The following is a 15,537-nucleotide window of genomic DNA, read 5'->3' on the forward strand; positions in this document are numbered from 1 at the left end:
CTCAGGAGGAACAGTGCGGTTTCCGTCCCGGTCGTGGAACACTGGACCAGCTCTATACCCTCTCCAGGGTGCTGGAGGGTTCACGGGAGTTTGCCCAACCAGTCCACATGTGCTTTGTGGATTTGGAGAAGGCAATCGACCGTGTCCCTCGCGGCATCCTGTGGAGGGTGCTCTGGGAGTAAGGGGTCAGGGGCCCTTTGCTAAGGGCTGTCCGGTCCCTGTACGACCGGAGCAGGAGCTTGGTTCGCATTGCCGGCAATAAGTCAGACTGTTTCCCGGTGCACGTGTGACTCCGGCAGGGCTGCCCTTTGTCACCGGTTCTGTTCTTAATTTTTATGGAATGAGCTTTCTCCGCAGGGTGGCTGGGCGATCCCTTAGAGATAGGGTGAGAAGCTCGGTCACTCGGGAGGAGCTCAGAGCAGAGCCGCTGAGAGGGGTCATGACCCCATCGAGAGGGGTCAGCTGAGGTGGCTCGGGCATCTGTTCCCGGTAAGGTGTTCCGGGCGCGTCCCACCAGGAGGAGGCCCAGAGGAAGACCTAGGACACGCTGTGTCTTCCAGCTGGCGTGGGAACGCCTCGGTGTCCCCCTGGAAGAGCTGGAGGAAGTGTCTAGGGAGAGGGAAGTCTGGGCATCTCTGCTTAGACTGCTGCCCCCGCGAACCGGCCCCGGATAAGTGGAAGAATATGATGATGATGAGGATGAAATTACCCCCTCAATGTAGTTTAGTTAGTTTTGTTCCAATGTTATTTTCAGTTCAAACTAATCAAATAACACAAAGTTCAAACTAATATAATTTATAGAGTATGTAATGCAATCAAATCTGACATATACTGTAAAGATTAATTGTTAAACACTTCACTTAAAATATGTATATGAATTTCTTTTAATTTTTATTGAATTGCAATTCTGCTTCCTTTAATTCAAATTCAATTCAAATTCAAGAATTGAATTGGAATTCAGGAGTCATTCTCAATTCAATTCTGAATTGTGCACAAGCCTGCTTAACACGGTATTGAATATTTTTCTTGCAGTAAATCTGCAACTAGAAAATGTAACAGAGTTAGTTTTATGAGCTAATACGATTTAAAAACATTAAAAAAATAATAATATTTTAGCTGTATATGTTGTTTATACTGGAATATATTGCAAAAAAAACAAACAAACTAATTGGTAATATTAAAAAAATATATTAAATAATGTTTTTACAGATAGGCTATAAGAAGCACCTGTTAAAAAAGTACAAATAAAGCTGTATATGGTACACTGCTGAAATATTTCAAATATGCATACAGTTTGTATTCCTCTGAATAAATCATCTTGAACCTCAGAGTGAGAAACTTTATTGATAAAGGCAAGAAAATACATGACAAATATACAGCAGTAGAAAAGTGAGATCTGTGTCTCTTTATTATTATTTTTTGTACTTGAGAGAAGTTATAAACAAAGTGAAATATAAACAATAAAGTGACACTGTTAAAATCTGCCACTGCAAGAGAGCACAAACTCAAATAATCATCAGTATTTATTATGAAAAAAAACAAAAAAAAAACACTAGAAGAACAAAAACACACTTGAAGAACCTTTAAAGTTCAGCGTTCTGCTTTAGATTTCGATACTTCCTGAAAAACATGAACATAAAACGCCATAAATTAATAAATCTCACAGATAATTATACATGCAAAATCAGTTTGTGAGAAATGACATCATCAATCATGTAGCTGATGTGTGAATATGTGCTTGATCTCCTTCAGCTCTTCTGGATCTGATCTCATAAACCACAATAATGACAGTAGCCACGCCCACCAGAGCAGAGAGGACCAATCGGATCACAGCTTCAGTAGGACCACACCAGTGGACAGAGTCTGAGGAATAAACACATCAAACTGAGATCAGATCAGTCAATAAACACTAATATCAGCGCTGACATCAACTAATATTTCTGAATACACAGAAATATGATCAAATCAAATCAACAATCTTTTATTCGGTTTAAAGTGAGTTTTTATACGGTCTGTCATCTCAAACTATAAAAGATTCAACAATTCAACATGTAAATAGTTAATAAAATAAGAATATTACAAAAAAAAAGAAAAAAAAAAAATCTCTACTCACCATAGACAGAAACTCTGAATGATTTTGATGAGAAACATTTTCCTTCTGAATACATCAGTAGTGTATAATCTCCATCATGTTCAGTTGTGGTGTTTGTGATGGTCAGAGATCCAGTTTGATTGTCCAGCTTCAGTCTGTCTCTGAATCTCCCATCAAGAACATCATCATATACAGTGATTCTGTCGAACCATTTATTGATGTCAGCTATTAAAGTGTTTTCATCTCCAAACCTCCACTGAATCCGATCATAATCCTCTATTTCAGTAAAATCAGAGTTTAGAGAGACTGAATCTCCCTTCATCACTGACTTCACTGCATCTGTCAAACACACAGAGAACAAACAGAAACAGGTTTTGCAAAGATTAATACTGTTAAATAGCTTTATAATGGTTTACTAAATTTGAATAGTTTAAAATTTACATACAAAATAAACAATATAAAATAACAAAAACAAAATTGTGTATGAATTCATAAAAAAAAAAAAAAAATCATTAAAAAACAGGTGTAAACTTTTTTGAACTCACCAAAGACAGAGAGCCTGAACCTCTTGATCTCACTGTTGAAAATAATGGAGAAGAAAAATTATCTTTACTCACCATAGACAGAAACTCTGAATGCTTTTGATGACGGTATTCTTGTAATCACCAGCAGTTCATAATCTCCTTCATGTTCAGTTGTGGTGTTTGTGATGGTCAGAGATCCAGTTTGATTGTCCAGCTTCAGTCTGTCTCTGAATCTCCCATCAAGAACATCATCATATACAGTGATTCTGTCGGCCCGTTTATTGATTTCAGCTATTACAGTCCATTTATATGAATACCTCCACAGAATCACATCATCATCCTTTATTTCAGTAAGATCAGAGTTAAGAGTGACTGAATCTCCCTCCATCACTGACACTGACTTCACTTCATCATCATCATCAGACCCTCCTGAAGAACAGAGTTTTTCACAGATTAAAGCTTTTAAAATCACTTGATGTTGGTTTGATGAAGCTTCACTAAAATACTTTTAATCATGTAAATGTGAAGTGATTAATATTCTGCAGCAGTTCAAAGACAAAAGATGATGAATGAAAATGAGAAATAGTTTAACAGTTTTATATAATCAATTGACTTCACACATTATTTGTTTCTATACGAGAATAACAGTGAATGTTAATCCTTTCTGACTAATTTAACCAGTAATTTATCACATCAGAACAGAAACAACTGAAACCAGAAAAACACATTTAAAACTCACCATCCAGACGCCACAAACACAAACAGAGCAAAACTAATTTGAGAAACATTTTCTTCATCGGTTCACTGAAAAGCCCACGATAGTAACTCTTAATGTCTGAAACACTCAGATTGATCTGAAAGACTGAACTGAGATATTTATCTGGTTGTGTAACCTCTCACACAGTTTACACATGCACCCTCCTCTTTTACATCACGAAAATCAACAAGCTTTTGCTGATCTTACATTTTCAAATGAATTCTGGCCCTGAATGAAAACTAATAGCAGAAGAGTGAAAATACTGGATTAGATATCTGTATCTACTGGTGTGTTATTTAGTGCTGTGAGCAGTCAATCATAGTTGACCTCTGACCTGTGACTCTTATTTGACTGTTGATGGATTCACTTTATTTCAGTGTAAAGATGTTTTGTGTGGAGTGGAAGATTGTGAGCTTCTTATTAGCAGGAGAGAAAATGAAGAAACGCTTCAGCCACAAACTGCTGACACACACAGAGACGACAAACATCCAGCAGAAGCTGTTTATCCACCGACAGATCAAACCAGACACACAGATGCTTGTACAGATAAAATAAAAGAGCAGGGTTGCAGGGTTAATTTGACGCAAAATCCAGTAAATTACGTCATTGAGTTATTTTTGCTTGTATTGCTACAACAAGAGTCAGAGTTAAACTGGAACACACAGTAACCTGTAAATGTAATTGTTAATTTAGAGAAATTAGCATTTGGTGACTTGCTAGATTTAGTCTTTTGGTCAGCCAATCAGCTGATCCGATTCCTATGCACTCAAGTGGCAACTCTTAAACAGGGCACTTTACTTAAACGCAGCTTCAGTCTGCCTGATTGTCAGCTTCACTGCATACTGCTTTTCAATCAAGATAGGCGAAACCGTCTTTCTTATGCTTTATCACTACATCGATTTATGATAATGTTGGACACATTATCATCAGCTTATTAGTAGACTTCACTGCTGTCACGCAAGAATGATAATTATGAAGCAATGCGTTCGTGTAAGAAAAATATCCATATTTAAAACTTTATCGTCTAAAATAACTAGCTTCCGGCATACGGTCTACGCAAGGCGACTTACGCCAAAAGAGTAACATTGACGATGTATGACGGAGGATGTAGGAGTAGCGTAAGCTTTGACGTCTCTCACGGTTCAGACAAACAGGGCTGGGCAACAGCCGTCTCTACTAAAAGCGGCTTCTACAACTGCAGCTTCCTCCACTCCTGTCTCTACACTGAAGGCATGGGGCGATGGTCTTCAGACGCTTACTGTATGAACATGTCCAACGTCCCAGTGCTCGAGCCATCCTTGAGAAAAGCTATGAGTGCTACTCCCTGATCTGTGGCTTGAAAACTAATATTATGGCTTTAGTAGCTATTGGGCCTTTATACTGTTTATTGAACCCTTTCATGCATAAATTATGGAAAACATTATCTAGATTTTTTTATTTTTATTTACTTTATAATATGAAGCTAAAATTGAATTCCATTTTCATTTTTACAAAATTCATTTTTATAAAAAATTATTTAACTGTTCACGTGGACAACATGCAACAAAGGCGTAAAATGGGACATAAAGCCACAGATGACAATAGGGAACATTGTGTTTTATCATGGCATGTTATGCTATGTTTATCAGATCAGTTACTAAAAACAATAATATTACAATATAATAACAATAAAACATATATTATAGGAACTATAACGGTATACACAGACACCAAGTAGCAATATGGGCAAATCAAAGCTGGGTTCTGCTGTCACTATCACTTCCACTATTTCTATTTCACGTCATATTTTCTATTATACTGTACTGAGTGCTTGACCTATGCTGTCCCTGTTTGGAAGGCAAAATGCCAATTTGTCTCTGTATGTATGTGTAAAGATGCCATTTAATGACGTAATATGTATTTTTGATTGGTTATTTATGTTGATATATTTGTAAAATGCCTGTTTTATTACAATATAAGATAATTCATAATATATTTGCAAAAATGTAACAGATATACTAGCAGGTTACAGGAATCAGACTTGATGCAAACTGACTCAGTTGCATGATGTCCACATACATGGACAGTTAGTTTTTGGTGTAAAAAAAAAAAAAATTTTATAAAAATACTAACTTATTCATCATACTTTACTGTGGATACTTTTTTTTTTTACCTCAATTGTCCTCTTGTATAAAAGTTTTTTAAGAGATGCCTGGAGCATTTGGCACATGGCTATCGCTGTCAGCCATCTTAAATTAATGATGTCATCAAGCAAAATGAATAGTTGGAATCCAAGACAGTAGCCACTGTTACAAAATATCGCTGTCAATCTACTGACACTGCCCTCAAGTTGTTTGGAGAAAATTACCATGATAAATGAACCCTAAATTGAGTTAAATTAACTGTCAACAAATTTTGTCGCCATGCATGCAGAAGCTGCACCGATCCGCCTGTCAATCTCCCGTTCCATCCTTCCCTCACTCGTGAACAAAACCCCAAGATACTTGAACTCCTCCACTTGAGGTAGGAGCTCTCCACCAACCTGAAGCGGGCAAACCACCCTTTTCCGACTGAGAACCATGGCCTCGGATTTGGAGGTGCTGATTTTCATCCCAGCCGCTTCACACTCGGCTGCAAACCGTCCCAGTGCATGCTGGAGGTCCTGGTTTGATGAGGCCAACACGACAACATCATCCGCAAAGAGCAGAGATGAAATCGTGTGGTCCCCAAACCTGACCCCCTCCGGCCCCTGGCTGCGCCTAGAAATTCTGTCCATAAAAATTGTGAACAGAACCGGCGACAAAGGGCAGCCCTGCCGGAGTCCAACACGCACCGGGAACAAGTCTGACTTACTGCTGGCAATACGAACCAAGCTCCTGCTCCAGTCGTACAGGGACCGGATAGCCCTTAGCAAAGGGCCCCGGACCCCATACTCCCGGAGCACCCTCCACAGGCCGCCGCGAGGGACACAGTCGAATGCCTTCTCCAAATCCACAAAGCACATGTGGATTGGTTGGGCAAACTCCCATGAGCCCTCCAGCACCCTGTAGAGGGTATAGAGCTGGTCCAGTGTTCCACGACCGGGACGAAAACCACACTGTTCCTCCTGAGTCCGAGGTTCTACTATCGGCCGGATTCTCCTCTCCAGTACCCTGGCATAGACTTTCCCAGGGAGGCTGAGAAGTGTGATCCCCCTATAGTTGGAGCACACCCTCCGATCCCCCTTCTTGAAAAGAGGGACCACCACCCCGGTCTGCCAGTCCAAAGGTACTGTCCCCAACCGCCACGCGATGTTGCAGAGGCATGTCAGCCAAGACAGCCCCACAACATCCAGAGACTTGAGGTACTCAAGGCGGATCTCATCCACCCCCGGTGCCTTGCCACCGAGGAGTTTCTTGACTACCTCTGTGACTTCAGCTTGGGTGATGGACGAGTCCGCCTCCGAGCCCTCAGTCTCTGCTTCCTCAATGGAAGACGTGACGGCGGGATTGAGGAGATCCTCGAAGTATTCCTTCCACCGTCCGGTGATATCCCCAGTCGAGGTCAACAGCTGCCCACCTCCACTGTAAACAGCGTTGGTAGGGCACTGCTTCCCCCTCCTGAGGCGCCAGACGGTTTGCCAGAATCTCTTCGAGGCCGACCGATAGTCCTTCTCCATGGCCTCACCGAACTCCTCCCAGGCCCGAGTTTTTGCCTCCACAACCACCCGGGCTGCAGTCCGCTTGGCCCGTCGGTACCCATCAGCTGCCTCAGGAGTCCCACAAGCCAGCCAGGCCCGATAGGACTCCTTCTTCAGCTTGACGGCATCCCTTACTTCCGGTGTCCACCACCGGGTTCGGGGATTGCCACCTCGACAGGCACCGGAGACCTTACGGCCACAGCTCCGAGTGGCCGCGTTGACAATGGAGGTGGAGAACATGGTCCACTCGGACTCAATATCTCCAGACTCCCTCGGGATCTGGCCGAAGCTCTGGCGGAGGTGGGAGTTGAAGATCTCTCTGACAGGAGATTCGGCCAAACATTCCCAACAGACCCTCACAGTACGTTTGGGTCTGCCGAGTCTGTCCAGCTTCCTCCCCCGATCTCCACTATGTTAGTGGAAAACCTTAGCAGGTTGTCAAAAGTTGATCCCAGGTATTTATATGTCTCCACTATCTCCTGCTGGATGATAGTGGTGACAGCCTCAGCTAATTGTCTCTGTTTGGGTGAGAAGGTTACAATCATGTCCTTAGTTTTATCTATGTTCAGCTCGAGACAAGACTTTTCGCACCAAAATAAAAAGTCCTGGAGGGCTGGGCTGTGATGTTGTGTATTATTGGAAAGCAGAGACAGGAGGACTGTGTCATCAGCAAATTTCACACAGTGGCAATTTGGGTGGGTGGATCTACAGTCATCAGTGTAGAGGATGAAGAGAAGTGGAGAGAGGACACAGCCTTGTGGAGAGCCCGTGGAGGTGAAGAGGTTGTCGGATAACGGCAAGAGGTTGTCGGTTGGTGCACCAACACCCTCTGTGATCTGTTGGTGAGGAAATCTATAATCCACAGGATGAGTTGGTGGTTGAGATGGAAGCGTGTGATGAGCTTCTCTGCCAAAATGTGTGGCTGCATTGTATTAAATGCTGATGAGAAGTCTGCAAAGAGAAGTCTGGCTAAGGTGTTTGGTATTTCCAGGTCCTTGTGGATGATGTTTAAGATGAATATTTTTGCATCATCGACACCCCTGCCAGCCTGATAAGCAAACTGCAATGGATCCATCATCGAACTAGTTGCCTTGGTGATGTGCTCCTTGATGATCCTCTCCATGGCCTTCATGACCAGGGAGGTGAGAGCGACTGGTCTAAGATCATTCAGGACCCTGGTGGTGCCCTTCTTGGGGATGGGGATCACTGTGGAGGTTTTCCACATCGCAGGGACTGTGCTGCTGTTCAAAGAGCCCTGGAACAGATGCTGGAACACACCTCCCAGCTGCTCAGCACAGTGCCAGAGGGTCCGCCCACAGATGTCATCTGGCCCTGGAGCTGTGTTCTTTTTCGTCCTTTTGAGGGCACTCACCACCTCTGATGTGTTTATGTTGAGGCCGTGGTCATCCGATCTGAGAGTGGAGATGATTGATTCTAGCTGGATGCTGTTGTCTTTTTCAAATCTAGTATAGAAGGAGTTGAGGTCATTAGGGAGTGAAGTGGAGCTGCTTCCTGCTACCTGGATGGGTTCTCGGCTGGAAGAGACAGAGTTCACTGCTGCCATGTTCTTGATGCCCTGCCAAGCCGCACAGAGGTTCCCTTTTTCAAAGGTCTGCTCCACTTTGTTCTTGAATTTCAGCTTGGCAATTTTTATGGCTCGCTTGACCTCTCTATTTACCTCCTTCTCAGCTTCAGAACCGGTAAAAAATAATCTCTTTTTCTTATTCAATATTTTTTTTAGATCTTTAGTCACCCAGGGTTTATTGTTAGGGAAAATTGTAACCTTCTTGGAGGGGATAATACTATCCACACAGAAAGTAATGTATGCTGAGACTGTATCCACTTGCTCACTGATGTTGGTGGAGCAGGATGTGAGGGTATTCCAGTCCGTGGTTTCAAAGCACCCTTGAAAACTGTCAGTACTGTCCGGTGTCCACTGTTTGATGTCCTTGATGACTTTCTCTATTCTCTTAACCACAGGTGTGTAGGCAGGAGCAAGCAATATGCTGCTGTGGTCAGCAGAGCCTAAAGGGGGGAGGGGGACGGCTCTGTAGGCGTCTGGAACTGACCCATAGCATTTGTCCAGTGTTTTCCCTAAACGGGTGGTGCAGTTGACGTACTGATAAAATCCTTTAATTAATTTGTCTAAAAAACAGTTATTAAAATCGCCCATGATGAATTTGGGGGCATCTGGAGATATCAGCTTGAGTCTGTCGAGCGTATTTCTTATATAATCTGTAGCAGTGGATGCATTTGCCCTGGGGTGGATGTAAACCAGAATGAAAAACAGTTGTGGAAATTCCCTGGGAAGGTAGAAGGGACGCAGGGAGACAGCCAAGAGTTCGATGTCAGGATTGCACAGTTCTTCTCTGACAACAACTGTTTTGCACCAACGTGGATTGATGTAGAGACAGACACCACCACCATTGTTCAGTATCACGGTCTAACCTTACAGGAGACCCGAAGCCATCTATGTACATACTGTCACTGTTGTCACTTCCAGTTAGCCACGTTTCAGTGAAAGCAAGAATGGAAGCAGTCCGGTATTCATACATGTGATAAACGTTAGCTTGCAGTTCATCAGTCTTGTTACGCAGTGAGCGCACATTAGCAAGAATCACTGAGGGGAGTGCATGGTGCTTATTTCCTCCTCGCCTAAGTTTTGCTTTAATTCCACCCTTCTTCTTCCTCCCCCGTCTCGTTACCTTCTTTCTATTGTTGTGCAGAGTGTCTGTCCTGTTGGTTGGGAGTTTACGTTGTAGCTCCTCTGGCAACTCGTCAGTGCCTTGGTGGAAGTGAAATTGCAACTGCAATAAAAAATCCCTGGAATAAGTAATCCGTCGGGTGTCCGGAAGAGTATATCCATATGATGCAGTAGGCAGATAATCCAAAACGAAAAGTAAAAGCATAAAAGTCCATAGTGTCCATGTAAAATCCATACTTTGGAGCAGTGAGCGCAAAAGCTAGCTGGTTTAATTAACGTCGGCTTGTTGATCCCAGTATGTGAGGAGGTGGCAACACCCTCACAAACACACCACGAAAGTGCTGAGCTAGAACTATACGGTAGTAGTTGACAATCGATCTATACCCGAAACAAAACACTCACAAACTCACGTTACGAAGAGACAAACATTCAAAAGCTACTTTCTGCACCGACCGGTCAACCGCACGAGCAGTGACCCGGAAGTTCGTTTTCCTCTTCTTCTGCCTTCCAATGATCAATGATCCAATGATGTTTGATGATCAATCGATGCGTCAGAGGTGAATATATTCAGGTTATAAACCATTTAGGCTTCTCATTCATTCAAAAAAAAAAAAATAATAATAATTTAGCAATCGATCTCTCAGCCCCACACGGTTTCTGGTGAGCTTTGGATTCCAGTCACCCAGGATAAACCATGAGTCTAGCCACATCCGTTGAATTCTGGGCATTAACTTGAATACAGTTAATTTCCAGGCTGCACTGCACGAGGAGAAATCAAAGGATATTTCTGGTCTCACCCACCTTCTCAGACATTTTAAATTGTCCTAAACGCGAACTGCTTTCTTCGCTCGGCCACTTAAACTTCAGATGCGCATAATCCTGCAAGGATGCCCTCTAAACTCTAAACCTACAAGCTAACCATATACACCTTTCCCCACCATTCCCATAGGATCCCACTCGCTTCTCACATTGCCACAGCAGTGTCATCTCCTCCGCTCCCACAGCAGCTCCGTCTCTGGCGTTCCTCTGGTTAACCTTCTTCACTGTCACAGCAGTCCATTCTGCTCCCACTGGAGTCCAGTTTCTCTGGCTAACCTTGCCTTCACTGGCGCAGCAGTGATGTCCCCTCACGCTCCTGCAGGAGCTCAGTTTCTCTAGCTAATGTTCTCCACTGCCGCAGCAGTGATGTGACCATCGGCTCCCGCAGGAGCTCAGTTTCTGTCTAATCTTCCTTAAATAATGGAACGGCCTGTCCTTTTTCTATAATAATCTGATTTCTCTCCCTCTGGATATCCAACTGTTCACTGATGCAGCTCCCTCTATCGGTTTCGGGGGATTCTACCAAGGCCGTTGGTTCACGTCTACTTGGCCCACCCAGCTGTTAGACTTACCGCAGTCACTAACATCCTCAGCGCTGTTCGAGTTGTATCCTTTAGTGGTAGCAGCTTTCCTGTGGGGTAAAGAATGGTCCTCTAACAGCATCATAGTGCACTGCAACAACGAAGCAACCGTGCATTGCATCAACAAAGGCACTCAAATTTCCCCCGCACTAATGCCTCTCCTAAGACACCTCATTTGAATTGCAGTCTGCGATCAGTTCATCATAACTGCAAAACATGTTCCCGGGTCCAAAAAAAACAAACAAAAAAATAGCTGACTCTCTCCGTTTTGCTTTCCAGAAATTCAGGTTGCTGGCACCAGACACGGACCCATTCCCACCCTCAGTACCTCACTTCAGAGCTGATATCCACGTTAACCACCCATTGAAACCACTTCTTGACGCCTCTCTTAATTGCATTGTTCAAGCCGTTTCACCCAGCACCCTACAATCCTACTTAACCGCATGGAATCATTTTAAGTCTTTCCACTTCACATACAACCTGCCTTTTCCCAATTTTTCTCTGCTCGCCATCACTTCATTCATATCCTATCTCAACAGCATCAAGAACTGCAATGCTCTTCTGGCTGGACTTCCATCATGTGCGACTAAACCTCTACAAAGGATTCAGAATGCTGCAGCTCGTCTTGTCTTCAACAAGCCCAAAAGGGCCCACGTCACTCCTCTGTTCATCTCTCGGCACTGGCTACCTCTCGCATCAAGTTCAAGGCATTGACGCTTGCTCACAGATCTACCACAGGCTCAGCTCCCTCCTACTTTTACTCACTCCTACAAGCCTACATCCCTACCAGAAGCCTATGATCGGTCAACGAGCGACGTCTCGTGGTTCTATCACAGAGAGCCACAAAATCACTTTCCAGAACATTCTCATTCACAGTCCCGATATAACTATTTTCTTTGTGAAACAGAGCAAAAACAGACAATATTGTGTCTAAGATGTAACTCAATATTACATTTTTGTTTGTTGAACTGTTACATAAAATCAGTATCACATTTACAATCATGCTGATGTTCAGGAAAAACAGCACTCTTTCTCGGATGATATTGCTTAACATGGTCTTACGACATAAGTGTAAAAACATATGAAAAGTCATCCAGATTTTATCCTCATATCTTGATGTTTGGGGGAATTCACACTGCATTATAAGAGGCTACATCACACAGTGAAAGCGTGCACTCTTAAATTGCACAAGCAGGAGTTTATCGTACTTGGAGAAAAAAATGTTCCACAAACATCCAGCAGAAGCTCTACCCAACAGATCCACCCAACAGATCTAACCACATTTCTGTAAATATAAAACTAAGACGAAAACCATTGCAGCATCCATTTTGATCCTGAAACCAGTGAATAACATTTATAATGTTTGCCTGCATTGTTACAACAAAATTAATCAGCAAATAATAATGAGAAAACACAATAACCTATATAATTGTTCATTTAGAGAAATTTGCATTTGGTTACCAGAGAGATTTGGTGTTTGGAAAATTTTATTGAATTTGAATTGAATTCATTTAATTTTTGAGTTCTCTTTTTTTTAATTGCAGACTTTACCACACTTTGGTATTTTAGCAAATCTGAGTAAAATAACTCTTTTGAAACTCAAGTTGAAACACGTTCCCTATCGATATGGTTCACTCGTACTGCGTTGTACATTCTGCCATACGAACTCAGATTCCTATCCTGCTATCAAGCTGACTGATCGGCGCTCTGCAAGCAAGCGGATTGACAGCACTCTGCACTCGAGCTGATTCAGCGATCTCCCCTGTGGCCATCCGGCCTTTCTAAAATAGCAAATTTCATGTGCCGTTGTTGCAAATGCTGCACCACGAGTGTGGCACGTTCAGGGCACCCCTGCACCCATTTGATGAGCACAGTGAGTGCGTCACCTGTCTGGGGAAATCCCACACAGAAGCTGTGCTCACTGAGATGAGCTGTTCTCACTGCAAGAGTATGAGTCTCACCTCTCTCCGCTCGCAGACTGCTTAATTTCTAGACAATGGTCCCGCCCTTCACGCTCTCCTGTTCTCTTCCTCCCAGGAACCAGCAGAGTTCCTGTGTGCCCCACTCTCCCCAAGAGGATTCTCAGGTGCTCTACTACCGCGCAGTCAAGTGCCCCTGGTCTTGTTCAGGGGATCTGATCTCCCTGATGACAGCATGTCATTGGCGGCTTCAGACACAGAGGACTGGTCGGGCTCGCTGGATAACCCCACCCCCCTGCCGTCTAGAGATTCGAGTGATGCTAGAGCTGGAATGGGAGCCGAGTAAATCTGCCTCCTCTCAAAAGCAGTCGAGGAGCTCAGACTGGAGTGGTTTACCCCGGCGGAGCCCACATGCAGGATGAGTCCCGAACACCCCTGCTGTGTTTAAGGAACTGCATAGCTAGACTGACTTGGCCCTGCGAGCCACTAAAACTACAGCCCAAGCTCTTGGCAGAGCTATGGCCAGCTTTGTGGTGTTGGAACGTCACTTATGGCTCAACCTAACGGAGATCAAGGACGCAGACAAGCGCTACCCCTTTCTTTCTTTCTTTCTTTCTTTCTTTCTTTCTTTCTTTCCTTTTCTTTCTCTTTCTTTCTTATAGCATGGACGTCCATGTAAGCTTAGCGTTAAGTTCTGCCAGGAAGACTCAATCAGCGCGTTATGAATTAACTCACTTCTAACCAATCATGTGTTAACACTCTCAGTATAAAAGAATGGTACTTACATCCGTCTGAGTTCGCAGATACTGACGGCGCCAATTACCTCCATCCTCCCCAACCACCTCCAAGATGGTCCTTTCCCTCCATCCTCCCCACCACCACCAGGATGGTCCCTTCCTTTACCTCCAGGGGGTCGGCTGCGCCCCTGCCTTCATCTTCAGGCGGGATTTGCAGATTCCGTTACCCTCGCATTGCTTGCTAAGGACGGGGCCTACGCCAAAGACTATGCTTGCTGAGCTATTAATAAATTTACTCTTGTTATATCATTTTATCTCCCGAGTCTTTCTGGTAGAACTGCTCTACAAGCAAGGGTCCTATCTGTTTAGTTGGGCTTTGACCTCTACATTAGCTTAACCCACCAGATTCCTTTCTTGTGGTGCCGGCATACGGTCTGAGTCTCTTAATGTTGGGTGATTACCTCGCCCTACCTAGCTTTGGTGCCCTCTGGGCCTTTATTCAAGCGTCCTGGGCCAAGGCCTTTGAACTACTGCCGTTACGCAATTATAAGCAGAGCGATTGGACTGGGTCTAGTGACGCATTACGAGTGAACCGTATACTGTAGATAGTACGTTCAGTCAGTTACTAACGTAACCTCAGTTCCGAGATAACAGGAACGAGTACTGTGTAACTTGCCTTGCTATCATGCTGCACACTTCAGTCGAATTGACCTAAGTTCCTATGGCAGAATGATTGCATTATATAGAGGGGTAGTGTTAAAATCTTATTTTTTCTATAGAAAACAATTGTAGAAGTAGTTTGAATAATATACAAGCCTATGTGACTGTGACTACAAAGGTCAACAAGAGAAGTGTGCAGCCACTGAGCAGTTTTTTTTTTCCAGTGAACAACAGGTGATGTGAAAGATTAAGATCATTGTTAAGAGGTGTCACATGAGAGACTGTTGAGTGGAGAAACAATCAAAACAGTTATGTTATATTACCTTGGCATTACATTACAAAAGAAAAGCTAGTAAACACTGCTGCGAGGTTGTTTCTGAGGGAGAGACGGTTAATTTGACATCTTTCTCTCTTCTGACTGCTGTAATCAATCTCTCTATATTTCCCCTTTTGGAGAGTCGTGGAAACGCTATTGGATCAAATGAAAACTCAAAAAAATTATACTTGCTGTAGTCTTGATGTTTTCATTTGAGCTCCATCAGATGAGGTCGTTTACTGCCGTTTTCTGGTAATCGTTTTATTAAAGCAATAAGGTACTTGAGGCGTGCTGTATTGTGAATAGAGTCAAAGGCTATAGTCGTGTCTAACCACACCCTTCATTCGTGAGGGACTTATTCACATTACAGCACACTAATTGCTTACATAAAATTACTATTCCTCCAGGGGGCGCTTGACATAATAAATGTAAGAAAACATGGAGAGACTCTTTAACCTTAGAGTGAGAAATCTTTATTGCTAAAGGCAAGCAAACACAGAGTAAATATACAACAGTCGTAGTAAATTGATATATGTATCTTGAGGAGAAATATAAACAAAAAAAGCCTGACAAAAAAGCCTTTAAATCTGACACTGAAAGAGAGAGCACAAGCACAAATAATCAACAGTATTTATGACAAAAACACTAGAGGAACAAGAACACACTTGAAGTTCAGTGTTCTGCTTTAGATTTCAATACTTTCTGAAAAAGATAAACATATAAAAGGCATAAATTATTAAAACTCACAAATATATTTGAAAAAATGGTTT

General features: G+C 43.1%; 1 protein-coding gene across 1 annotated transcript in view; it reads right to left on the bottom strand.

The window, feature by feature from the left end:
* Nucleotides 1-1,711: 1,711 nt before the first annotated feature.
* LOC309474880 (uncharacterized protein) overlaps nucleotides 1,712-15,537 on the bottom strand; it is a gene marked incomplete at its 3' end in the record, with an annotated part of 79,639 nt that continues 65,813 nt past the window's right edge. Inside the window, exon 3 of the mRNA XM_082137499.1 lies at nucleotides 1,712-1,863. Coding sequence (XP_081993625.1) covers nucleotides 1,712-1,863 — 152 coding nt within the window. The remainder of the gene's footprint in view (nucleotides 1,864-15,537) is intronic.

The sequence above is a fragment of the Leuciscus leuciscus genome, assembly GCF_965113295.1.
Source record: "Leuciscus leuciscus genome assembly, chromosome: 15".
Taxonomy (NCBI): Eukaryota; Metazoa; Chordata; class Actinopteri; order Cypriniformes; family Leuciscidae; genus Leuciscus; species Leuciscus leuciscus.